Source organism: Phoca vitulina, unplaced genomic scaffold (genome assembly GCF_004348235.1).
Source record: "Phoca vitulina isolate PV1807 unplaced genomic scaffold, GSC_HSeal_1.0 scaffold41, whole genome shotgun sequence".
NCBI classification, from domain to species: Eukaryota; Metazoa; Chordata; class Mammalia; order Carnivora; family Phocidae; genus Phoca; species Phoca vitulina.
In genome coordinates this window covers 11,852,912-11,877,053 of record NW_022589744.1, presented here as the reverse complement: position 1 = coordinate 11,877,053, position 24,142 = coordinate 11,852,912, and the positions used below count along the sequence as shown (strand labels likewise).

General features: G+C 61.6%; 1 protein-coding gene across 2 annotated transcripts; it reads left to right on the top strand.

Moving 5' to 3' along the window:
- The first annotated feature begins 6,913 nt into the window (after positions 1 to 6,913).
- EVPL (envoplakin) lies at positions 6,914 to 24,136 on the top strand. 2 transcript variants are annotated; one of them, XM_032429811.1, is made up of 22 exons: positions 6,914 to 7,011; positions 9,232 to 9,331; positions 9,705 to 9,859; positions 9,962 to 10,088; positions 10,884 to 11,009; positions 11,216 to 11,254; positions 11,409 to 11,570; positions 11,659 to 11,766; positions 11,946 to 12,041; positions 13,730 to 13,855; positions 14,142 to 14,288; positions 14,449 to 14,603; positions 14,777 to 14,874; positions 15,157 to 15,329; positions 16,677 to 16,855; positions 16,949 to 17,087; positions 17,210 to 17,403; positions 17,763 to 17,913; positions 19,195 to 19,278; positions 19,387 to 19,497; positions 19,607 to 19,699; positions 20,460 to 24,136. In XM_032429811.1, exons 1-22 carry the CDS (start codon positions 6,914 to 6,916, stop codon positions 23,889 to 23,891), a joined length of 6,093 nt encoding a protein of 2,030 aa, XP_032285702.1. In that variant the 3' UTR covers positions 23,892 to 24,136. The 2 variants fall into 2 exon arrangements, with proteins under 2 accessions (XP_032285702.1, XP_032285701.1); XM_032429810.1 differs by having other exon boundaries at positions 14,777 to 14,903; positions 15,120 to 15,329.
- The last annotated feature ends 6 nt before the right edge of the window (positions 24,137 to 24,142 follow it).

Here is a 24,142-nt window from a genome sequence, read left to right as displayed (position 1 = left end):
AACAGGCTGTCATGGGAGACTGCGCCAAAAGCAGGACCCCATCATGTCCTCAGGCCAGGAAGCAGTGCTCACGGCCATGGGTTCAGAGTCGAGCCCTGGGCCGCTCCTTGGGCCAGCACGTTTTGCTGGGTAGATGTACAGAACAAAGTGCCAGTAGCCACACAGTGGAACAAGAATGCGGTCTTGAGGTGTAAGTGATGGATGCGGGTACTCACTTTGCTTCCCGTGCTCATTCCTGCAGTTGGGGCTCCCATCCCTCCCCAGGATGAGCTACGCTTGCTCAGTAGGCTTGGACCCTGCAAGAGGCTTCTGTCTCCCCAATCCAGAGAGGAGGAGAAGCTTGCTTCGGGCTCTGCCTTACAGCTGCCGTGCTAAGGGCTTTTATTTTCCTGTCTGTTGAGTGGTGGTGGTCTTGACTTGCAGAAACATGAGTGGTGAAAATTACCAGGAGATAATGCTGAACATCAGATTGAAAGACATAATTTGGCCAAGTTTGTGGCCTCTAACCCTGTTGGTTCTGTTTGGAAAAACGGAGCGTTGAGGCAGCTGGGGCCAGAGGGGCTCTGACCACTCCGTTTCCTGGGTGTTTTCTCCTTTCCATGTGCGTTGTTTCGAGGTGCTGTCTCTGGTTTTACTTTACGCTGAGAATTCTTGGATTCCCCTGTTGGAAATGAAACACTGACAGGCTTCGTTCCATCTCCTTCCTCTGGTGGCAGCCTGAGCCTTTCACTGGCCGGGAGGTGACGGCCGGTGGTGGTAGCGCGCCCTGCCCCTGCCACGGCTGGAGACCATCCCGATCTCTCCTCCCACTGAGGTGATGGCCTCACGCCCTCGAGGGGGGGTGCTTGACCCTGGGGACTGCCGAGGTAGGGGCTACACGGATTTTGCACACTTGGCATCATTAATCCCCAAAGCTAGCCGATCACAGAATTCTAAACACGTTGCTGTGCAGCCTTCACAAGCTTGGACCCTTCAGAGGTCTAGGAAAACACCCAAAGATAGCAAAAATATGTGTTGGGTCTAATTGTATTTCTAAGACAGTTGTTGCTACAGAAGAGACGGAAACCAGGTTTAGCTGTAAAATTTATCGATGTTCCAAAGCGCAGAGAGAGATTGGATGCTGCCTGCATCCTGACAGCAGCGGCGGGAAGAGTCCAGCCTGTCGGTCCCCGGCCGTGAGAGGCGGGGCGCGGGCGGGGCTGCGCGAGGGGCGAGCTCGGCCCCCCACCCCCTCCGCAGGCCGGCTCGGCGGTGTTCACCGTGTTATAGCCGGTATAGGGTTATGAAGTGTGATCTCAGATGACGAATACGGATGGAGTACTCGTGAGAACCTTTTGTCTGACCTTTCCGAGCTCTTACGGGACTGTGAGCTCAGCATCTAAGGTTTGGTTTTATTTTTGCTTTGGGGCAGGATTGTGACGGCCCATCGGTCCGATGAGCTGCTCCCTGCTGGTGCCAAGACCGGCAGGAAACGCCGAGCAGGCGGGGCCCTGCCTTCCCCTTGGCCCTGCCCTCTGTGGGGATTTTCACGGCGTTGGAAGGGGGAGCCTGGCTTCGCTGTAGTCCCCATTTTCGGCAGATGGTTTCTTCACGTCCACTAACTGCAGCATGTGTCCTCATGCTCAGTCTGTGGACTGAGGAGTCACTGGACTCCTCACACTTGGAAAAGAACCACAGCCCTTCTCTTCGGCTGAGCTTTTCCCAGGGGTCTTCTGGCAAGAGGCAGGGCAGGTACGACAGGCAGGTGACCGGTCCCCGAAAGCTGTGATGTCCGTTAGCTCTGGCTTGTCTGTGGAATGGAGAGGGCGTGGGGGTCCTCACCCAGAAAAGAGGGGCATCTGCTTCTCTGACTGTGAGAAGGAAAATGTGCAAAGGGTTTACTTAGTACCTAAGAGGCACCTGACAAATAGGAATTTCCCTCCCTTCACTGCCCCCCCTCCCCGCCCCCGGGACGGCGCCGGCATTAGAACACGGGCTTCTCCACCCAGTGCTGCCTGTGGCCCGCGCGCCGTCCTGGCTGGGACCTGGGGCCTCGCAGGGGGATCTCCTACCTGGCCAGGACTGAACTAGGGAAGTCTCTCTTCCAACCGTAGCCCCACAGTGAGCAGCTCTCCCTGGGGACAGGGGGACAGCGGGAGCCCAGTGTCCAGGAGGCGGGGCTGCTGTGCGGGGAGTTGGTGGGGCCCCTTCCGCTGACACCCAGCGCCCTCCCTTCCCTCAGCGCGCCCCCACCGCCTTTCTCTGCCGCCCTCCCCAGGCCAGGCCCCAGGCCAGGCCCCGCTGGGTCTAAACAGCATCACCAGGACAACAAGCCGAGTCCACTGAGCTGCCCGCGTGCTTCCAATTTCCTGGCTGTAAAGACTGATTAGGAAGGGTTGCTCCTCAGCCACGAAGATTGTTATTAGTTCTTTGTTTTATAAGCCTTTTCCTTCCTCAGACCGGTGACTGGGGCTCAGTGCAGGTCAGCCCCTGCCGCTTCCGTACGGCCCAGGTGACTCCCTCCCGCGGCTGAGCTCGCGAGTGCCACGATGGCCTGGCCGCCGCCCGCAGACCTGAACTTCACAGGAGGGCCCAGAGCCCTCGGGCGACCGGGAGACCGGAAGGCCCAGCAGCTCCTGAGGCTGCGTGGTGGCCCAGAGACGTGGCTGTCCCAGCTCTGGTCCCGTGCCGGCACTGGGCCGGCCGCTGTGGCCCAAGGCTAGGGAAAGGGAGTCACTCCTAGAGGGGAACAGCCTTGACCTTGTCCTCTCAGGCAGACTTGGGACTTGAGGACTCCTGAGGTCACCCGGTAATCCTCTGTCTCACCGTCTAGTATGGGGGACCCTGATCTCCCGACAGTAGGGTGGGTTGGTTGGTTGGTTGGTTTGAATTGCTTCCTCTATACTCTCCCTGTAAAAGCCCCAAAAGGAATAACCAGCTCCTTTTCCTGCCTTTTGTGCTCTAGATAGGCAAGCCGTGGTCGCCTTCTCTTCTCTCCAGGCTGACCTTCAGCATTTGTTTTAGCAGGCTTATTGGGCAGACTCACAGCCCAGAGAGCCTCCTCCAGACCACCCTGTAGGTTCCTGGGGCCACAGCTTTGCCTCCCTCAGCACCTGCACGCACAGGGAGACTCAGCCCCAGCTCCCCTCCTCACCGGCCCTCGTCCTCTCCAGGCCCAGCTGGTGGAGGCACCTTCTCTCCTCAGCGCCGCAAGGAAGTGTGAGGCAGGAGAGGTTATCAGCCAGCTCGGCTCCAAGGGTCTGATGGCAGAGCTTTTGTACAAACAGAGGGTAATTTCCTGAGACGGCAGAGCTTGTCCTGACCGAGGAGCATATGGGAGCGTGGCAGGTTATGGCTCCCAGGGCAAAGTCGGGAATTGCCATCATCTGCTTCAGCAGGGAGAGGAATGTCCCCTGCAGGAGGAGAGAGTGGGTAGCTTAAGCCCTGGTGCGCTATCCAAGCTGCCACCCTTCGCCTAGCTGCACATGTGCATGGCGGCCTTGGAGCTGGCAGCTCGGCGGCTTTCAGTCCCGATCAGCTCGCCTGCTCTGGCCCCCCACCCCGTGAGCTGTGAGTGGCCCGCATCGGCCTGCCTGCCAGCTCCAGGCTAGGGGGTGTGAGAAGCTGCTACTTGGAGTCCTAGCTGGCACGGTGCCGGGGGGGAGACCCCGGACCAGTGGCCTCAACCTCCCACTCCACAGAGGAGGAAGCCAGTGTCGGGCGAGGGGAGGCCCCAGGGGCAGGACAGGGAGCCAGGCCTGGGCTTCCTGCCTGGTTCAGAAGGAGGAGATGTGGCAGGGCGAGGCCTGGGAAGGCTGAAAGTTGTTGCACGCTGTCCAGCTTCTAGGCCAGGGCTGTTTGGTACAGTTGTCCAGTTAACCCTTGAAAAGCCTGGGTCAACTTATATGGGGCTTTCTTTCTTTTTTTTTTTTTTTTTTAAAGATTTTATTTATTTATTTGAGAGAGAATGAGATAGAGAGAGCATGAGAGGGGGGAGGGTCAGAGGGAGAAGCAGACTCCCTGCTGAGCAGGGAGCCCGATGCGGGACTCGATCCCAGGACCCTGGGATCATGACCTGAGCCGAAGGCAGTCGCTTAACCAACTGAGCCACCCAGGCGCCCTCTTTCTTTTTTTTTTTATAAATTTTTTATAAATACAGTCCAATGCTGTAAATATATTTTTTCTTCCTTACGATTTTCTTAATGACATCTTTTCTCTAGCTTTCTTCGTTGTGGGAATACAGTATATAATACGTATCGCACACAGAACATGTATTGAGCGACCATTTCTGTTACTGGTAAGGCTTCTGGTCAACAGTAGGCTGTTAGTAGTTAAGTTTGGGGGGAGTCAAAAGTTATACAGAGATTTTCAAGTGCATGGGGAGGTCGGCGCCCCAACCCCCACATTGTTCAAGGGTCAACTTAGCGTGAGCCACAAATGCAAGCCCAAGCCACATGTGTAATTTTAAGTTTTCGAATAGCCACATTTTAAAAAAAGTAAAAAGCAGATGAAATTGATTTTTAAAAGTGTATTTCATTTAACACAGTGTATCCAAAATATTGTGGCTTTAATCAAGATAAAAAAAATTATTGATGAGGTATTTCACATCTTTCTTTCCACACTGAGTCTTTGAGTTCCAGCGACTGAAATCTTGTGGCTGCCGTGTGGGACCGTGCAGGTCTCCACAGAGGCTCTGTCCCATCCTGGCCACCTAAATGACCCTTGTCTTTCTCACATATTTAAAACCCGCATCTTTCTTTCTTTGTCCCTCTCCCTTCTCCTGTGCTTTGGTCTTGGGGGTCAGAGTCACTGCCATGTGACTAGGAGCATCTCCCAGACGAGGCTGTTCCTGCCGGCTGCATGTCAGCCCCTATCTGGGGCGCTGGGGCCTGATTTGATTCGGCATTAGACAGTCACGCCAGGAATTCAGCTCTTGTTTTTCTTGCCATGAATCAGTTAGCCCTAATCTCGGGCGTGTGAGAGCCTTCTGTGCCGCTCATTTATTTCCAGGAGAGCTTCTGCAGACAGGAGACAGAGCTCAACCGTTCCAAATCTCAGTCTGGTTGCCTTTTGCCTCCTGCCATCGGCAGCCGGGGTCTGCATCCCTCTACCCTGTCCAGCTTCGGGGGGGTGGGGAGGGCTCCCCTTGCTGCTCCTCTCCCGGGGCTGGAGTCTAGACATCTTTTCCCCCTGGGCCCCCTACCTCCAACGACCACCACCTCCCAGGAAGGAGCCCCGAGTTCTCGGGGAGGCAGGCCAGGGGGCTGAGGGCTGCAGTCTCCTGCCTCCCGTCTTGGCTCTCCTGGGCTCGTCCAATCTCAAAGATAAGGAAGTGAGCTCTGTGGTTGGAGATGAGAGGCTGGCGCGTTCAGGGCTGGCTCCTGGATCCTGCAGTCATTTAAACAATGGCCCCTTTCTGAGGACAGTTGATTGCAGGCCTGCTAGTAGTGGTTCAAAGAAAATTGTTACCCAGCAATAACATGGAGGAGAGGCTGGGGTGGGGGTGCATGGCCTCTAGGCCTGGCCTTCTATCTCTGGCTCCAGCTCACACTCAACCTCAGCTTCCTTGTTGCTACTTGTCAAGGCCCCCTGGTGCCCTCCTCACCCCCGCTGTCCCCCCAGCCCCTCCCCTGCCAGGATGGGTGACTCCTGTGTCCCCTCTCCAGGACCAGGTTCAGTGGCTTGTCCATGAGACGCAGCCAAAAGGGACTCCAACCTCTTCTGTCCCACTTGGGCATGTGACCAGTCTCAGTTGTCCCCCTGCCCTCTCTAGTTGGAGAGATCCATCCCTACGTCTTCTCTGTTTTCTGCCCTCAGCTGGGCTTTACCAGGATGTCCCCCATGCCCCGAAACCAGGACAGCCGCATCCCTCCCCTTTGCTACTCGTCCAGCCCGCCCTCCACCGACGCTGTCATGGTTCCAGGGAGTGGCTCTCTAGCTGTAGAAGGATTCTTCGACATGGGCAGTGAAAGGAGGGCCTGCAAATAGGGGGGCACCCAGGAGAAGGCAGCTAGCAAGATGGCCTGCCTGGCACTCGATGCAAGGAAGAGGCCAATAAACTGGCACCATGTCCACCACCCCATCTGACTCCAGAAAAGCCACGAGGGGCCCCTTCTGGGGGACTGAGTGAGGAGAGGCCGGCAGCAAAACCCAAGTACAGTGGGTTCCCAGGGGGCTCAGCCAGACCCTAGGCTCAGCAGCACCTGGAGGCTAATGCTGGGGGTCCTGGGGCGAGGGGCGCAGGGGGCATCCCAGCCCCTCCGGAGCTGGTCTGAGACTCTTCGGAGGATCCCACAGCCACAGACAGGATGACACTGAGCCAGCCAGGAAGGTCAGGCAGTGGGACTGTGGGGTTGTCGTCTGGGGAGCCGACTGGGTGGTGCCCGCTTTTAAAATGTACCTTGTGCCAGTTGTCTGGGGTCAATGCCCCCTGTGGCTGCCCCGTAGTGGTGACGGGGAGCGGCGCCCCCTCTGCCGGGGCGGGGTGAGAGCTGTGGGTGGGGGCATGCCTGATCGCCTGATGGCCGGGCCTCTGTCCATCTGCAGCCCTGTCCCTCTGGGGCCCGGCTCTTTCCCCGTCTGGGTGTGATCTCTGCCGGTTCCCTCTGGGTGTGTGGGTGTAACAAGTCCGAACCTTCTCTGGGAGTCGGCGGGCTCGGGCGCCCCGCCCTCTGGGCTGTGCCCTTTCCTCCCCGAACTGGTTGTGCAGGAGCGGCCGAGTGTGGGCAGTGCGGGTGCGTGCGCGGCAGCCCCGGCCCACGCTCGCTCGCTGCCTCACCTGCGGGGAGGGGCCTCCCAGAAACCGCCTTCCCGGTGCCCGGCCACCCCACCTCACCAGAGCCCAGCCGAGCAGCCAGCGAGGACACACGCCTGCCGCCCGCCACCTGCCTACACCGGCCGAGCCCAGCCTGCGCCGGCACCCGCCTTTACGACCATGTTCAAGGGTCTGAGCAAAGGCTCCCATGGGAAGGGCTCCCCTAAGGGCTCCCCGGCCAAGGGCTCTCCCAAGGGCTCCCCCAGCAAGCACAGCCGGTGAGCGGGGCCTGGGGCAGCGGGCTGGGGCGGGAGGGGGTGGTGCCAGGCCCAGGTGCTCTAGCCTCCTGGAGATGGCAGCCTGGCATTCAGGACCAGCCCAGTGCTGGCATTTAGTGTCCCCAGGCCAAAAGTCTGGGGGTGGTGGTGGGGTGGACTCTCTCCCAAGCCCAAACGGGGGCCTGGGGCTCCCACGTTGTCCAGGGGGCCTGAGGGCCGCAGGTAGGGGTGCTCTGCTGGAGACACACTGCATGGGGAGGGGCCAGGGGGCTGGGAGACCGGAGTGCTTGGCTCCGTGTCTGTGGCTCTGCCCTCAAGGCTCTGCTTGGGCTGGGCTGACCCTTGGAACCTGGGCCCAGGGTGGGCAGAAGGACTGAGGCCAAGAGGTGGAGGTGGGGTGCCTGGTGCGGGGGGGCGGGGCTGTGCTGCGGAGCCTCAGCTGCAGCTGTCCTCACAAGGCTCTCCCCTCGGGCCTTGAGTTTTGTTACAGTGTTGGGGTGATTCTTGCACCACGTGGATATGAGGAGAGGCTGTGGGGCAAGGGGAGGGCCCGCGGGCCAGGACATCGCCAGAGCCTCCCTCTGCTCCCCCGGCTCCCCGCCGGACGCAGCCTGGCTCTCGGCAGCCACATGGGCCGCAGACAGACTTAGCTGCTTCCCTCCGTTTCTTCCCTCACCGGCCCCTGCAGGGCGGAGGTGGCAGATGGGAGCAGAGATGAAGGGCTCATTACCCTGATAGGGATCGGACCAGGGCGATGACGCGGAGGCTGGGCTTCTGGGCGGACAGGAAGGACAGCAGTTAAGACTCTCACTGGAGTGATCTGTTGTCCCTGGCGCTCCTGGGCCCTGCCCAGGGTGGAGTGTGCCACCCCCGGTGGGAGCAGCCCTCCCAGGAGGCCGGGCCTGAGGACAGGTCGCCCAGGGGTCAGGGGTCAGGACCCATAGCTCCCTGTCCCCAGGTAGGCTCCTAGCCTGGGGCAGCTGGGGGCTCTGTCCACACAGCCAGGTCGGCTCTGGCTGCCGTCCCCCAAACTGGGGTCACTGTTCCCCTGCTGTGCAGTCCATTCAACATATATTTATTGAGCACCTACCGTGTGCCAGGACTGTTGTGGGCACTGAGGTGCCGCCTTACGCAGAACCAACAGGTCCTTGCCTTCATGGAGCTCACATCCTAGTGGAATAAACACCAGCACGTGTGGATGCTTCAGAATGCGCTCATTCTCCTAACACAGTAGCACTGTGATGTAGATATTATTAAAGCCCCACTTTACAAGTGAGGGCACAGAGAGTTTAAGTAACTTTCCCAGGGCCACACAGCAGTAGTGCTAGAGAATGATCAAACCCAGGCTGTTTGGCCACAGAGTTCTTTCAGACTGGGTCTTCACTGGCACTGCCCCTCTGCCTGGGCAGGGACGTGGGGGTGGGGTGGGCTCATCCTTCAACCCCTAGTTCAAGACCCAGCTCAGTGAAGCCTTCCCTTCCCCAGGACTGTAACTTCATAGGGTGCTGTGCTTATGAACCTTGGACCACTCTACTTTTATTAGGTCTGCTTGGGCCTCTAGGCCCCAGAGAGTGAACTCAGGCACACAGCAGGCGCCCCATGGAAAGGACCTTGGGGGGCCAGATCAGGCGCGTACTCTGCTCCTTGCTGTGTGACCTGGAGCATGTCAGGTCCTAATCTGGTCTTAATCCTCAAATCTGGGCACTGTCGGCGTGCCCCAACAATCTCTTGGCCTCCCCCGCCCCAGGGCTGTGCAGCTCCTCCAAACGGTTGTTAGCCTGGGCATAGGCAAAGCCTGGGGTGGTGAGGGGGAGACAGGCTGGGTGGGGGGAGGTTGGGGTGGGGGACAGCCGGTCCAACTGGCCCTCCCCAGAGCCCAGCCGTGCTGAGCCATGATTCACTCCCGAGGAAGTGGCAGGGAGCTGGGTGGGGTTGGGAGCTCCCTGCCAGGACAGTGATGTTGGTCTGCTGCATGGTGCCAGGCACCTGAACCCCCAGGTGAGGACAGTGCTCCCCCACCTTCAGGGCTGGGCATCTCACAGAGTCTCCCACAGAGAGAGGCCAGAGCTCCCCAAGTCCTAGACGCCTCCCTCCCGGGCAGTGAGCCCAGCTGGAGGACAGGACAGGGCAGAGGGAGACAAGGGACCCCACGCAGGGGGGACAGAGGGGTCTTTTCCAACCATGCTGGCTCTGTCTTCCCCACCCCCCACCGCACCCCAGGGCTGCCACCCAGGAGTTGGCCCTGCTCATCTCCCGCATGCAAGCCAATGCTGACCAGGTGGAGAGGCACATCCTGGAGACCCAGAAGAGACTGCAGCAGGTAAGGCCTCAGCGGCAAGCGGCGGGGAGCGGGGGGGGGGGGGGGGCATGGGAGGCTCACTAAAGCCCCGGAGTGCCCACCGGGGATGGCTAAAGTGGGACAGACAACCCTTGTCCCTCACCGGTCTTTCCCCAAACACGGTGGGAGAGAGGGTTCAGCTCTCCTTTTCTGTTGCACTCCCAACCTGGTGGGTCAGAGGGGCTCGGGGTGGGGGGGGGCCGGGTCTCCCCTGTGTCCCTGCACCTGCCCCACCGATGCCCTGGGCCGGGCCCTCTGCCAGTGTGGACACCGAGGTTGGCCGTGCAGCCTGGGGAACTCAGGGTGGGCTCAGGCGGCAATGCGGGGCCGCAGGGATGTCGTCCCCCACCTACAGGACCAGCTGCGCAGTGAGCAGAGCCAGGCCCTGCAGCACCGGCAGGAGGTGGGCCACAGCCTGAAGGAGGCCGAGGTGCTGCTGAAGGACCTCTTCCTGGATGTGGACAAGGCCCGGCGGCTCAAGCACCCGCAGGCCGAGGAGATCGAGAAGGAGTACGTGGGGTGGCAGCCAGGGCCAGGGCTCCAGGACGGAGGCGCTGGGGTTCCAGGGGAGCCCCAGGCCCAGCCCTGACCTGCTGGCCGCCTCCTTGGCAGCATCAAGCAGCTGCACGAGCGGGTGACCCAGGAGTGTGCCCAGTACCGTGCCCTGTATGAGAAGATAGTGCTGCCGCCGGACGTGGGGCCCAGGGTCGACTGGGCGCGTGTGCTGGAGCAGAAACAGGTCAGGGCTGTCCTCCATGTCGGAGACACCTCCAGGAGCTCAAAATCACACCTGGCACAATCAGAGAGCAAAACTGAGCTGTGTGCCATCAGGGGCCTGTTGGTGCACTTGCACCTGGGGAGGGTCTGGGACGGGAGAGAGAAGAGGAGACAGTGCAGTCAGGGAAGGCTTCCTGCAGGAAGCGGCATATGAAGAGGCTCAGAGAGGTGGGAGGGCTTAGTTAGGCTGGGGTGAAATGCCGAGGAGAGGACATTCCAGAAAGAAGAAATAGAGGCTCCAGCCTGGGGTGTGGTGGGAAGTGGGGTTTTCTGGGCAGGCAGGCAAAGCCAGGGCACCCTGAACATCGGGTGAGGAACTGTGCTTTGATGCCACAACAGAAGGGGTGCCGTGATGACAGTGAAGGGACAGTGGGGGGGGGGGGGGGGCATGGGCAGAGGAGGGTGTCACAGGGTCCCAGAGCCTAGCGAGAGGATTCTAGGCAGGAGGTGCCGAGGCCAGGGAGGTAAGGAGGCAGGGAAGAGTAGGAGGATGTTTTAGAGGCTGAGCCCTGTGTTCTGGGGACCAGTAGGAGTCAGGGGCTGTAGTCATGAAGATGCTCAGGCCTCGGCCCGGGCCACTGGAGAATAGCTTGTCCCCCAGGGTGAGCTGGTTGCCGATCCCCGAGGCCACCCAGCTGGCCCGTCCACCCTCTGCCCAAACGACCAATTCCACTCCTCCATATGCGGACGCGGGGAGGACGAGGGAGGGCCGCCGCCCCAGCCCTGCGGCTGCGCTGAGTGGCCAGCTCTCCTGCAGAAGCAGATCTGCGAGGGCCGGTTCGGGCCGGGCATGCCAGAGCTGGAGGAACAGGTCGCCGAGCACAACATCCTGCAGAAGGAGATCGAGGCCTACGGGCAGCAGCTCCGGAACCTCATCGGGCCGGTGGGTGACGTACCTCCAGGCCTGGCCCTCCAGCCCTACCCCCACTTTCTCCCATCTGAGCCTGTGTGACCCAGCAGGCCCTCTGGGGCAAGGGATGCGGGTGGGGGCACAGTCGGCCCAGGGTGTGGGCGGCCATCTCCCCTGCACCCCGCCTCTCACTGAGCCTGCTTTGTCCCCCACCCCCGTCCCCCCATTGGTCGAGGCAGGACGCAGCCACCATCAGGAGCCAGTACCGGGACCTCCTGGTGAGCAAGGGAAGGGCTGGGCTGGGGGGCTGGGCTGGGAGTGGGGCAGGGCCCAGCTGCCTGCACCCTTGGTGGGGGGGGGCAGCGTTTCTAGGCGCAGGCTGACGTGGCCCCCTGCTACTCCTCCTCCCGCCCCACGTCTCGCCGAGCACAGAAGGCGGCCTCATGGCGCGGGCAGAGCCTGGGCAGCTTGTACACGCACCTGCAGGGCTGCACGCGCCAGCTAAGTGCCCTGGCCCAGCAGCAGCAGGGCATCCTGCAGCAGGACTGGAGCGACCTCCTGGCGGACCCCGAGGGCGTGCGGCGGGAGTACGAGGTGGGTGGGGGAGACTGGGGTTGGGAGGGGGGACAGGGGCATCCTCAGCCTGTCCCCTCCTTGCCCATGCTCCCGACTCTGCCCCCAGCACTTCAAGCAGCACGAGCTGCTGAGCCAGGAGCAGAGCGTGAACCAGCTGGAGGATGATGGGGAGCGCATGATGGAGCTGGGGCACCCGGCTGTGGGGCCCATCCAGGTGCGAAGGACAGATCCCGCCCATTGTCGCAGGGACACCTGCTCCCTCAGCCGGTGGAGGTGGGGAGGGGGGCTTCCCAGGGAGGCTGGGGAGAGGGAGACCCGGCCCAGGTCTGGGCAGCAGATGGGGGCACAGGTCTGGGCGAGCATGGCCTGAGGGCTCGGTGCTGCTGTCCGCAGACCCACCAGGAGGCCCTGAAGATGGAGTGGCAGAACTTCCTAAATCTCTGCATCTGCCAGGAGAGCCAGCTGCAGCACGTGGAGGCCTACCGCCGGGTGAGCCTGGGGGCGGGGGAGCAGGGCCAGGCAGGGGAGACCCCCGGGCCGGGCCATCGAGGGGCCTGGAGAACGCCACAGGACGCGTTCACATGGAGGGAGACAGGGTGCCTCCTAAAAATGGCAGAGCTGTGTCGTTGTGAATAGGTCCCCAAAGGAAAATGATGTCATGCGAGCGTTCGCCACAGGGTGGTACAGCTTCCAGGGAGGGTTGGTTCTTAAGGGGGAAAAAAACCCCTTCCTCTTTTTTTTTTTTTTTTTGTTTTTTAAAGCGTTTATTTATTTATTCATGAGAGACAGAGAGAGAGAGAAGCAGAGGGAGAAGCAGGCTCCCAAGGAGCAGGGAGCCCGATGCGGGACTCGATCCCAGGACCCTGGGATCATGACCTGAGCCGAAGGCAGACGCTCAACCGTCTGAGCCACCCAGGCGCCCAAAACCCTTCCTCTTTTTAAGCATTAATCACCAGTATACATCCCTGAAGGATATGCGGCATATCTGTAGTATTACAATTTTATAGAGATGGTAGCAAGATTAAGGAAAAGACGTCCCAAAACTCTCCTTAGAAGGGATGATAATGAAAAGAGGGTTGAGAAAAACGGACAAAACACTCAACAGGGACTTTTTTTTTTTTTTGGTAATTTCTACCCAAAATGTTTCATATGCTTTGAGAGGGACAAAAGCCAAAGAGTTTTATTCTTCCTTTTTAAAAAAATATTTTCGGGGCGCCAGGTGGCTCAGTCGTTAAGCGTCTGCCTTCGGCTCAGGTCATGATCCCAGGGTCCTGGGATTGAGCCCCGCATCGGGGTCCCTGCTCCGCGGGGAGCCTGCTTCTCCCTCTGCCACTCCCCCTGCTTGTGTTCCCTCTCTCGCTGTGTCTCTGTCAAATAAATAAATAAAATCTTTAAAAAAAAAAAAAAATTTTCCTACGTCACCACCCTACCATTATCACGCCTGTGGACAGGAATTCCGTAGCATCACGGAGCTGCGCGATGTTTCTTTTTTTTTTTTATGTTATGTTAATCTCCATACATTACATCATTAGGTTTTGATGTAGTGTTCCATGATTCATTGTTTGCATATAACACCCAGTGCTCCATGCAGAACGTGCCCTCCTCAATACCCATCACCAGGCTAACCCATCCTCCCACCCCCCTCCCCTCTAGAACCCTCAGTTTGTTTTTCAGAGTCCATCGTCTCTCATGGTTTGTCTTCCCCTCCGATGTCCCCCCCTTCATTCTTCCCCTCCTGCTATCTTCTTTTTTTTTTTTTTCCTGGCTGGGATCGGGGGTGGGTGCCTAAGTGTCGGGATCTGAAGCAGATCTGAGGCAAATAATACATTATATGCGGGATGTTTCTTTAGAGCGTGCTCCCAGCTTCCACTCCAGCCCCGATGCCCTGGCACCCAGCCCCGATCCCAGCCAGGACGACTGCAGGTGCTGGAGTGAGCAGGAGAGCCCCGCCTCCACCTGGGCAGGAAGGACAGAAGCCCAGCTGTGTTATAACACTAAACACTAAAACAAGCTCAGTGGGCCCAAAATGCACCATTTGCAGAGCACTGCAGCGGAAAAGGCCCCACGGCCTGGAGAGCCCACAGTGCCAGGGCGTGACAGTTTGCGTTTAGCTGACTTGCGGGGTTGGTGGGCAGTGGGCTGCCGCGAGCGCTGCCCCTGACTGCCCACGACCTCAGTTCCAGGAAGAGGCCGACTCGGTCAGCCAAACCCTGGCAAAGCTGAACTCCAGCCTGGACACCCAGTACAGCCCCGCCTCAGGGGCGCCCCCTGGTGCCCCCACAGAGCTGCTGCAGCAGCTGGAGGTGAGAGCGCCCCCCCCCCCCCCGTCCCCCCCCCCAGGCCACCTGCATCCTACTCCGGGGATTGGGGCTGGCCCCTGTGTCTGGGCCTCACCCTTCCCAGGGGCTTAGTCCTGCCCTGAGCAGCCCCTCCACCCCAACCAGCAGATTCCAGAATCCTGGGCCTCCTGGAGGGGCTTCTTTTCCTTTCCTGACTTAGAGATCCTGTCTCCATGTAGACCAGACCCCTGGCTCTCATGGGGGAGGGGAGGTGTGGGGCAGGCGTCAAGGGCAGCCTGGGACCCCACAGGCAGAGAAGAAGCAGCTGGCTGTCGCTGAGAAGACCATTAGGGACCTGCAGTGGCGTAGCCAACAGGTGGCCCCTCTGCAGCAGCGCAGGAACCCGCCCCAGCAGCCCCTGCACGTGGACAGCATCTGCGACTGGGACTCAGGAGAAGTATGGGCTCGGCCCGCCCATCCCCACCCTGCCCCAGCCCTACCCCTCTCCAAGCCCTGCCCCGCCTCTGGCCCATCCCTGCCCCTACCCCATCTGGGCCTTCATTCCTTCCCTATTCCCTGCCCTGAACCTCCACGACATCCCCCCCCCCATCCCCCAGGTGCAGCTGCAGCGGGGTGAGCGGTATTTGCTGATGGACAACACTGACCAGCACACCTGGGTCGTTCAAGGCCCAGGTGGGGAGACCAAACGTGCGCCAGCCGCCTGCTTCTGCATCCCAGCTCCGGACCCTGAAGCCGTGGCCATGGCCTCCAAGTGGGTCTGCCGGGGGATCCTCAGGGGCGGGAGGCAGGCTGTGGGCCCAGACCAGGTCCTGTGGTGTTTGAGGCCATGGCCTGGCCTTCTCCTGGACCCGTGACTCCTGGGGTGGGGTGCGGGGTTTGGAGAGAGAGGAGAGACATCCTTGTCTGATCTCCTCCTTGTTCTAGGCTGGCCTCGGAGCTGCAGGGCCTGAAGCAGAAATTGGGCACAGTCCAGAGCCACCTGACGGCCAGTGCTGAGCGGCCCTTAAAGACTGGCCAGCAGGGTACTGAGGGTCGGCCAGGGACTTGGGGGGTTTGTTGGCCACCGTGGGGTGGTTGCGATGGGCAGGGGGTGGCTCTGGATTAGGGACTTCTGTTGGGGATTCCATCTCTTGGGTCGGCAAGCACCAAGCTTTGTCCCTCCCCTGGTTAGGCCCTGCCCGCCGTCCCCCTCCCTTCCTATCCCACACAGGACGCTCTGGGGGTCCCCAGGGAAGAGCTGCTCCTCAGGCAGATGGGCAGACGGGAGGTAGGCCCTGGACCCTCACGGCACCCTATGCCCCCAGCTCCCACTGGCTCAGCCCCAGGAGACCCACAGGCCCAGAAGCTCCTGACACAGATGACTCGGCTGGATGGAGACCTGAAGCAGATAGAGAAGCAGGTGCTGGCCTGGGCCCGGGCCCCGCTGAGCCGCACGACACCACTGGAGGACCTGGAGGGCCGCATCCAAAGCCACAAGGTGGGTGGGTGAGCAAGGACAGCGGGGATAAGAAACGGGCCTGCACTGGGGGTGCATGAACTAAGGACAAAGCAAGTGTGGGAGCAGCCGCAGGGACCCAAGGCAGAGGAAGGGAGTGGACAGTCTGGGGCTCAAGCAAGCTGGTTCCCATCCTGGCTCCTCCCCTGACCAGCTCTGTGATCTTGGGAAGTCACTTAACCTCTCATCACCAAAAACAGACACAATAATACCCAACTCATCTGGATGAAGTGTACTAAGGCCCGGGAAGGTTCTAGAGGGGCAGGGCCCAGAATAAGGGCCCTGTACGCCACACTGGGGAGGCGTTCTGGCCAGGGTCCCGAGAGCAGCAAGGAAGCCTGAGCGTCTTCGGGGTGATTTCTCCTGGAGGCAGGTGGGGGCGCCTCCCTGGCCAGGTTGCAGTATGTAAACACCATCACAAAGGACTCATCCTCCGTCCCTCCCCACACCTGGAGGGGTACAGTTTGGGTTATGTCCTTCCCAACCGGTTTCTAGTCAAATGTATCCTTTGGGTTTGGTTTTTAAATGTCTGAGTCATGTCCTTACACATCATCGTGCAGTTTGTTGTCCGCTCCATCTTGTCCCGTAGGGATGAGGACATAGCGTTTCCCGGGTCAGGGGCCCCGGGGCGGGATGAGTGGGAGCTGTTGCAGGTTGGGTCTGCTCTGAGCCGGCGTGCTGGGCGTTTCTGAGGAAGTGTCATGGGGTGGGGAGAGCAGGGAGAGGAGGCAGGGGCAGAAGGAGGTCGAGGGCTATAATGCCACCTCAGCGGACACCACCTCCACCCGGAGGCTCTGCGGCCGACAGGAGGCTGGGCCGTACAGCCGTGTGGGCAAGTCACTGGTTAGGACAGCACGGGGACCTGGCAGCCTCCAGTGCGTCCTTGAGTCTTGAAGTCACCGCTTCTCCGACGTCAGGCTGGGGCCACAGGAAGCCCAGTGAGACCGGAAGGCAGGCAGTGCGCCGTCCATAGTCCGGCATCGACGGCTTGCGGGACGGATGAGGGAATGAGGAGGAGCAGAATAACCCTACGTGGACAGAGCTAGGGCTCTGCCGCCCGACCTGGGGCGACGGGGCAGGGAACTGACGTTTTGTGCAGGGCACAGAGACACAGGGTCACGCTGCCTCATCCCATCATTCTTCAGAGGAGGAGACTGGGGCTCAGCCAGGCTGCCCAGGGTCATCCACATGGGGACTCTCGGGGCCAGGACTGTCCCCGGTCTCTGGCCTGTGCCCAGGCTCATACCCACCACACTCTGAGGCCAGGTGGGCAGGGTCTGGTTGACCTGGCAGGAAGGAGACCTCTGACCCTGCCCCTCCCTGCCCCAGGGGACAGCCCAGCAGCTGCAGGGCCTGGGAGCAGAGAAGGAGGCGGCCCAGCAGGAGTGTGAGGCGTTTCTGTCCACCCGGCCTGGGGGCCCCGCTGCCCTGCACCTGCCCCTGGCTCTCAACAGTGTCAAGAACAAGTACAGCGACGTGCTGGTTCTCTGCAACCTCTACGGGGAGAAGTGAGTGCTCCGGGGACTGGGGAAGGGGGCAGCTGGGTGGCATCGCTGGGGTGTGGCTGAGGGAGGGCCTGACCTTGGGCTGCCTCGAGACAGAGCCCGAGCCGCCCTGGGCCTGGAGCGCCAGATCCAGGACGCGGACAGGGTCATCCGAGGCTTCGAGTCCGCCGTGGCGCAGGAGGCCCCCATCCCCGCTGGCCCGGGGGCGCTGCAGGACAGGGTCAGCGAGCTGCAGGTGAGGGGCCGGGCGGCCTCCTGGTGGGAGGGGGCACGGCACCAAGCATTCACGGGCAGGTGGGGTCTCATGGTGACTCGTGGAACCACGAGGGTGCATGGCGCCGTGTCCCCTCCTCCCAGCGCCTGCGGAAGGAGCTGCTGGAACAGCAGGCCTGTGTGCTGGGGCTGCTCCGGGAGCTGAAGGCCACTGAGCATGCGTGCAGCGCCCTGCAGAACAACTTCCAGGAGTTCTGCCCAGACCTGCCTCGCCAGCAGCGCCAGGCGAGGGCCCTCACCGACCGCTACCATGCTGTGGGGGACCAGCTGGACCTACGGTGAGTGGCTGGGCCATCGGGGCTTGAGGCACGCCCCCACGGTGCCCAGCCGCTAAGCTGTGTGACCTCACACTGGTGACTTCGCCTCTCTGAGGCTAGTTTCCTCATCTCTAAAACGGGGTGATAACAGTAGCTGTCTCCCAGGGTGAGCCTACCTACCTCCCCGGCCGAGACGGTCTGGCCCATCCCTGAATGCCCAGCTCCAACACAGGGCCAGAGTGAGGGGGATCAGCCTGGTGGGTCACTTGGGCCTTCTGACTCGTCCCAGGGAGGGAGGCGCTCACCAGCCTCCTCCGTGCACCCCTCACCTGCCGCAGAGGGCAGAGCTCACCTCTGCTCCGGGCCTGCTCCTCCTGCAGGGAGAAGATGTTGCAAGATGTCGGCCTCACCTACCAGCAGTTCAAGAACTGTATGGACAACCTGAGCTTCTGGCTGGAGCACCTGCCCCGCAACCAGGTGCGGCCCAGCGATGGGCCCAGCCAGATCGCCTACAAGCTGCAGGCGCAGAAGGTGAGGAGCTGGGGCTGCAGGTGACCTGGGGACAGGTCAGGCCCTTGACCTCCCCACGGGTACAGCTGCCTGGGCGCATGTGGCCGCCTAGTGGCCAGTGTTCTAAGAGACCTCAAAGCTCAGAACTCAGGCCTTCTGGGGGACCACCAACCACCCACCCCCCACCCTCAATGCTCCACCTGGCCCACAGAAACGGCAAGGCCGTCTCCATTGGGGGTTCCAACTCCTACCGCATCCTCTTCCTCATCCTTGCCAATCCCCGCCTATGCACTGGCAGTGAACCAGAGGCCGCGGGTACAGCCGGCTCTCAGGCACCCCACAGTCTGGTGCCTCGCAGGCCATGACGCTGGTGAGTGGTCTGGTGGAGAGCCCACGGCAGGACACGTGGGGGCAGGACGAGTGGTCTGGAAGGCAAGGGCCTGGGGCTGCAGGAGGATGACGGTGTCTAGGGTGAGAGTAAGGGAGTAATGCCAGGAAGGTGGCTTGGGACAGACATTCTTAGAGCTGCCTGCAGATTAGAATCATCCAGGGGGCTTTTAAAACATCCCTGTAGAGGCGCCTGGGTGACTCAGTCAGTTGGGCATCTGCCTTCAGCTCAGGTCATGATCCCGGGTCCTGGGATCGAGCCTGCCTGGGGCTCCCTGCTCAGTGGGGAGCCAGCTTCTCTCTCTGCCTCTACCCCTTCCCCTGCTTGTGCTCTCTCTCAAATAAATAAGATCTTTTTTAAAAAATTAAAAAAAAAAAAAGAAAACCAGCATCCCTGTACCAGAACCCCACTCCAGACTGATTAAATTGGAATCGCTGGGACCAGAACATCAGTACTCTTTTTTAAAGTTCCCACAAGTGAATAAAGGGGCAGCCAGGCTTAACAACAGTTGGGACAGAGCAGTGGTTCTCAGGGGGTGGTCCCTGGACCAGCAGCCCCAGCATCAGGGAGACACTTAGACGTGCAAATTCTCAGGCCCCAACCCAGATCTGCCCAGAGGCTCTGGGGGTGGGGCCTCAAATCTGTTTTAACGAGCTCTCTAGGTGGTTGTGATGCACAGCACTGGGTGAGAACCTCCCTGCTAGAACAGGAGCCTGAGGGTCACTAGGCAGAAGGAAGGGACTGTGCCAAAGAGAGGAAGGAAGATTTCCTGGAGAGAATCATGCCTGGAAAGGCAGTTTCCCAGGCGACCTCCCGCCCCTGTGGGGTGCTGGTGGCGCCCCGAGGCCCCTGCGGGGGAGACTGGGTGAGTGGTGTTTGCTGACCTCCCCTGCCTCTCACTTCCTTCCTGGCAGAGGCTGCAGCAGGAGGTCCAGGGCCGAGAGCAGGACAGGGCCATGGTGTCCCGCCTCTCCCAGGACCTGCAGGCAGCTCTCCAGGTGAGCACTTTCCTTCCTCTCCCCTCCCTCCTCCTGCCAGTCCCCTGCTCTCCCACCCCCAGCGGCCCCCACCGACCGAGAGCCTGTTGTCCTTCCCTCCCTGCTCAGGACTACGAGCTGCGGGCAGACACCTACCGCTGCTCCCTGGAGACCACCCAGGCAGGCTCAGCCCCCAAGAGACCCCGCGTGGCTCCTCTGCAGGAGAGCATCCAGGCGCAGGTGAGATGGGACAGAGCCGGCGGGGCTCGGCATCCCCCGGCAGCGGCTCTGCAGGCGCCACGGCCGGAGCTGACCCTGCCGTCGCTCTGCCTCCCTTCGGCCTCTCTAGGAGAAGAGGCTGACAAAGGCCTACACCGAGCTCGCAGCTGCACGCCAGTGGGAGCTGCACCAGCTGGAGTTTGCCAGAAGGATGCTGGAGAAGGTATGGCGACAACACCCATTCTGTCCCTGTGCCGGGCAGCCTGGGCTGCTCCTCGACCCGACCCCCTCTTCCCTTCCTCCTCGCCCTGCAGCCTGCGGCCCCAGGGCACGCACCGCGGCCCGGCCCGAGGGGGGCAGCTCCCCGCCTCCCCCCCCCCGCCCCCCCCCCCCCAGCAGCTCTTCTAGGCTGGTATCCATCTCAGAGTCAGGCCCCGGAGACTCATTCAGGGCAGGCACAGCTTCACCACTGGGCGGTCTGCTGGTGGGGACAGGAGAAAATCCCCACGTCTTCAGCCCTCAGACCAGCCACAACGGGCAAGAGGCCACCCAGATCTCCATGCCTGGGGCGCCAGGAGACAGAAGCCCTCTATGACTCTTGGTGTCTGGCTGAGGGACTTGCCAGCTTTCTCCTACCCAGAGGAGTACCCCAGAGGAGCGTGGGCCCATATCCGGGAGCCTGGATGGAAGGGGAGGGGGAAAGGTTTGGAAAGGAGACCTGTCCTGTTTGCACGTTCTAGTGCAAACCCCGCCCGAACGCTGCCTTGCATCCTAACATCGTGGGGCTGAGGGGTCCCCTCAAAATCCTGCATCCAAGCACCTCAGGTCTGTAGCTCCCACTCCTGGGACCTACCAGAAGTCTCAGGAAGCAGGGAGGGGTCTCCGATCTCAGGGTGGGGTGGGGTGGGGCTGGTAGAAATGGGGCTCATCCCTTTCCTCCCCCTCTGCTCCAGTACTCTTCCCTTCTTCCTCTCCCTCTGCAGAAGGAGCTCAGTGAGGATATCCAGGTGACCCATGACACACGGCAGGGGTCTGAGGGCCCGGCCGGAGCAGGGAGGGAGTCCGAGGCCCTGAAGTCCCAGCTGGAGGAGGAGAGGAAGCGGGTCGCACAGGTGCAACAGGAGCTGGAGGAGCAGAGGAAGCAGCTGCTGCAGCTGAGGACGCAGCGGCCCTTGGAGAGGCTGGAAGAGAAGGAAGTGGTGGAGTTCTACCGGGACCCCCAGCTGGAGAGCAGCCTGTCCAAGGTGAAGTCCCAGGTGGAGGATGAAGGCAAGAAGCGGGCCGGCCTGCAGGCAGACCTGGAGGCGGTGGCCCAGAAGGTCGTCCAGCTGGAGAGCAAGAGGAGGGCCATGCAGCCTCACCTGCTGACCAAGGAGGTCACCCAGATCGAGAAGGACCCCGGCCTGAGTAGCGAGGCGGCCCAGCTCAGCGGCGAGATCCAGCATCTGCGGGGGGAGAACGCCACCGTCTCGGCCCGGCTAGAGGTGCTAAAGAAGGAGCTGCTGGCCCTGGAGCAGAAGGCGCCGAACGTGAAGGAGAAGGTCGTGGTGAAAGAAGTGGTCAAGGTGGAGAAGGACCTGGAAATGCTCAAGGCAGCCCAGGCCCTGAGGCGGCAGTTGGAGGAGGACACGGGACGGAGGAAGGCGGCGGCCGAGGCTGTGGCCAAGCTGCAGTCTCGCATTGAAGACCTAGAGCGTGCGATCAGCGCCGTGGAGCCCAAGGTGATCGTGAAGGAGGTGAAGAAGGTGGAGCAGGACCCAGGCCTTCTCGAAGAGGCGTCCAGGCTGAGGAGCCTCCTGGCAGAGGCCAGGAGCAAGAACGCGACACAGGCACGGGAGCTGGAGGACCTGCGTGGCAAGTACAGCGTGGTGGAGAAGCAGAAGCCCAAGGTAGAGCTCCAGGAGCGTGTCCACGAGACCTTCCAGGTGGCTCCCGAGACGCAGCAGGAGATGACGCGGCTCCGGGCCCAGCTGCAGGAGACAGCCAGCAAGAGGAGCCGCGTGGAGCAGGAGGTGGAGGGGCTGCTGCCCGACCTGGCCGCCCTCCGGGCCCAGAAGCCAGCGGTGGAGTACAAGGAGGTGACGCGGGAGGTGGTGAAGCACGAGAGGAGCCCCGAGGTGCTGCGGGAGATCGACCGCCTGAAGGCCCAGCTCAACGAGCTGGTCAACGGCAGCGGGCGGGCCCAGGAGCAGCTCATCCGGCTGCAGGGGGAGCGCGATGAGTGGAAGCGGGAGCGGTCCAAGGTGGAGACCAAGACGGTGAACAAGGAGGTGGTGCGCCATGAGAAGGACCCAGTCCTGGAGAAGGAGGCCGAGCGGCTGCGCCAGGAGGTGCGAGAAGCCGCCCAGAAGAGGCGGGCCGCCGAGGACGCGGTCCACGAGCTGCAGAACAGGTACCTGCTGCTGGAGAGGAGGCGGCCCGAGGAGAAGGTGGTGGTGCAGGAGGTGGTGGTCACTCAGAAGGACCCGAAGCTCCGCGAGGACCACAGCCGGCTGAGCCGGAGCCTGGACGAGGAGGCGGGCCGCCGGCGGCAGCTGGAGCGGGAGGTGCAGCAGCTCCGGGCCGGCGTGCAGGAGAAGGAGAGCCTGCTCAGCTTCCAGGAGGACCGGAGCAAAAAGCTGGCCGTGGAGAGGGAGCTGCGGCAGCTGACCTTGAGGATCCAGGAGCTCGAGAAGCGGCCTCCCGTGGTGCAAGAGAAGATCATCATGGAGGAGGTGGTCAAGCTGGAGAAGGACCCAGCTCTGGAGAAGTCCACGGAAGCCCTGCGGCAGGACCTGGACCAGGAGAAGACCCAGGTAACAGAGTTGCATCGGGAGTGCAAGAACCTGCAGGTCCAGATCGATGTCCTCCAGACCACCAAGTCGCAAGAGAAGACCATCTACAAGGAAGTGATCAGGGTGGAGAAGGACCGGGTGCTGGAGGGCGAGCGGTCCCGGGCATGGGAGGTGCTTAACAGGGAGCGCTCGGCCCGGCAGAGCCGGGAGGAGGAGGTGCGGCACCTCCGGGAGCGGCTGGACAGGGCCGAGGCGCTGGGGAGGACCTGGGCCCGGGAAGAGGCTGAGCTCCAGAGGGCCCGGGACCAGGCGGACCAGGAACGCAGGCAGCTGCAGCAGGAGCTGCGGGAGCTGGGGAGGCAGAAGCAGCGGAAAGTGCTGCAGCTGCAAGAGGAGGCGCAGCTGCTCACCCAGAAGACAGAGAGCGAGCGGCAGAAGGCCGCTCAGCAGGGCCAGGAGCTCTCGCAGCTCGAGGCGGCCATCCTCCGCGAGAAGGACCAGATCTACGAGAAGGAGAGGACCCTCCGGGGCCTCCACGCCAGGGTGAGCAGGGAGGAGCTCAACCAGGAGACCCAGACGCGAGAGACCAACCTTTCCACCAAGATCTCCATCCTCGAACCTGAGACAGGGAAGGACATGTCCCCGTACGAGGCCTACAAGAGGGGCATCATCGATCGAGGCCAGTACCTCCAGCTCCAGGAGCTCGAGTGCGACTGGGAGGAGGTCACCACCTCGGGCCCCTGTGGCGAGGAGTCCGTGCTCCTGGACCGCAAGAGCGGGAAGCAGTACTCCATCGAGGCCGCCCTGCGCTGCCGGCGCATCTCCAAGGAGGAGTACCATCTCTACAAGGACGGCCAGCTCCCCATCTCCGAGTTCGCGCTGCTCGTGGCCGGGGAGACCAAGCCCTGCTCCTCGCTCTCCATTGGCTCCATCATCTCCAAGTCCCCGCTCGCCTCCCCAGCCCCCCAGGGCCCCGGCTGCTTCTCTCCCAGCGTCTCCTTCGGGCTCAGCGATGACAGCTTCCCCATTGCTGGCATCTACGACACAACCACGGACAACAAATGCACGGTCAAGACGGCCGTGGCCAAGAACATGCTGGACCCCGTCACGGGGCAGAAGCTGCTGGAGGCCCAGGCGGCCACAGGGGGCATCGTGGACCTCCTCAGCCGGGAGCGCTACTCCGTGCACAAGGCTATGGAGAGGGGGCTGATCGAGAACACTTCGACGCAGAGGCTGCTCAACGCCCAGAAGGCCTTCACTGGCATTGAGGATCCCGTCACCAAGAAGCGGCTGTCCGTGGGCGAGGCCATCCAGAAGGGCTGGATGCCGCAGGAGAGCGTGCTCCCCCACCTGCAGGTGCAGCTCCTGACCGGGGGGCTCATCCACCCCAAGAGGACCGGCCGCATCCCTGTCCCTCAGGCCGTGCTCTCCGGAATGATCAGCGAAGAGCTGGCCCAGCTCCTGCAGGATGAGTCCAGCTACGAGAAGGATCTGACAGACCCCATCTCCAAGGAACGGATGAGCTACAAGGAGGCCATGGGGCGCTGCCGGAGAGACCCCCTGAGCGGCCTGCTGCTGCTCCCGGCCGCGCTGGGGGGGTACCGCTGCTGCCGCCCTGCCTCCCCCTGGGTGCTGCGCTGACGCGGCCAAGCGGTCATGGGGAGCGCGTGTGGGGGGCGGGCGGACGGCAGGCACCCCTCACCCCCAGAGCAGCCTGATCCGAGGGGCGGGTCTTCCCTGTCTGATCGCGGTGCTATTACTCAAAAGTTGGCGATGGTGGACCCCCCTCCCCTAACTCTGCTGCCCAGCCCATCCCCCGACCCCGAGATCAGCACATCTGTTTTTCCTCCCCGCTCCCCAACCCAGTGCTTCCAATAAATGAATTCTCCCAG

Excerpts from the sequence above, each read along its gene's own strand:
- EVPL (XM_032429810.1), top strand. The coding sequence starts at position 6,914 with ATGTTCAAGGGTCTGAGCAAAGGCTCCCATGGGAAGGGCTCCCCTAAG. Across the intron at positions 17,914-19,194 it reads ACAAGCTGCAGGCGCAGAAG|AGGCTGCAGCAGGAGGTCCA; the intron begins GTGAGGAGCTGG and ends CCTTCCTGGCAG. Across the intron at positions 19,700-20,459 it reads CCAGAAGGATGCTGGAGAAG|AAGGAGCTCAGTGAGGATAT; the intron begins GTATGGCGACAA and ends CTCCCTCTGCAG.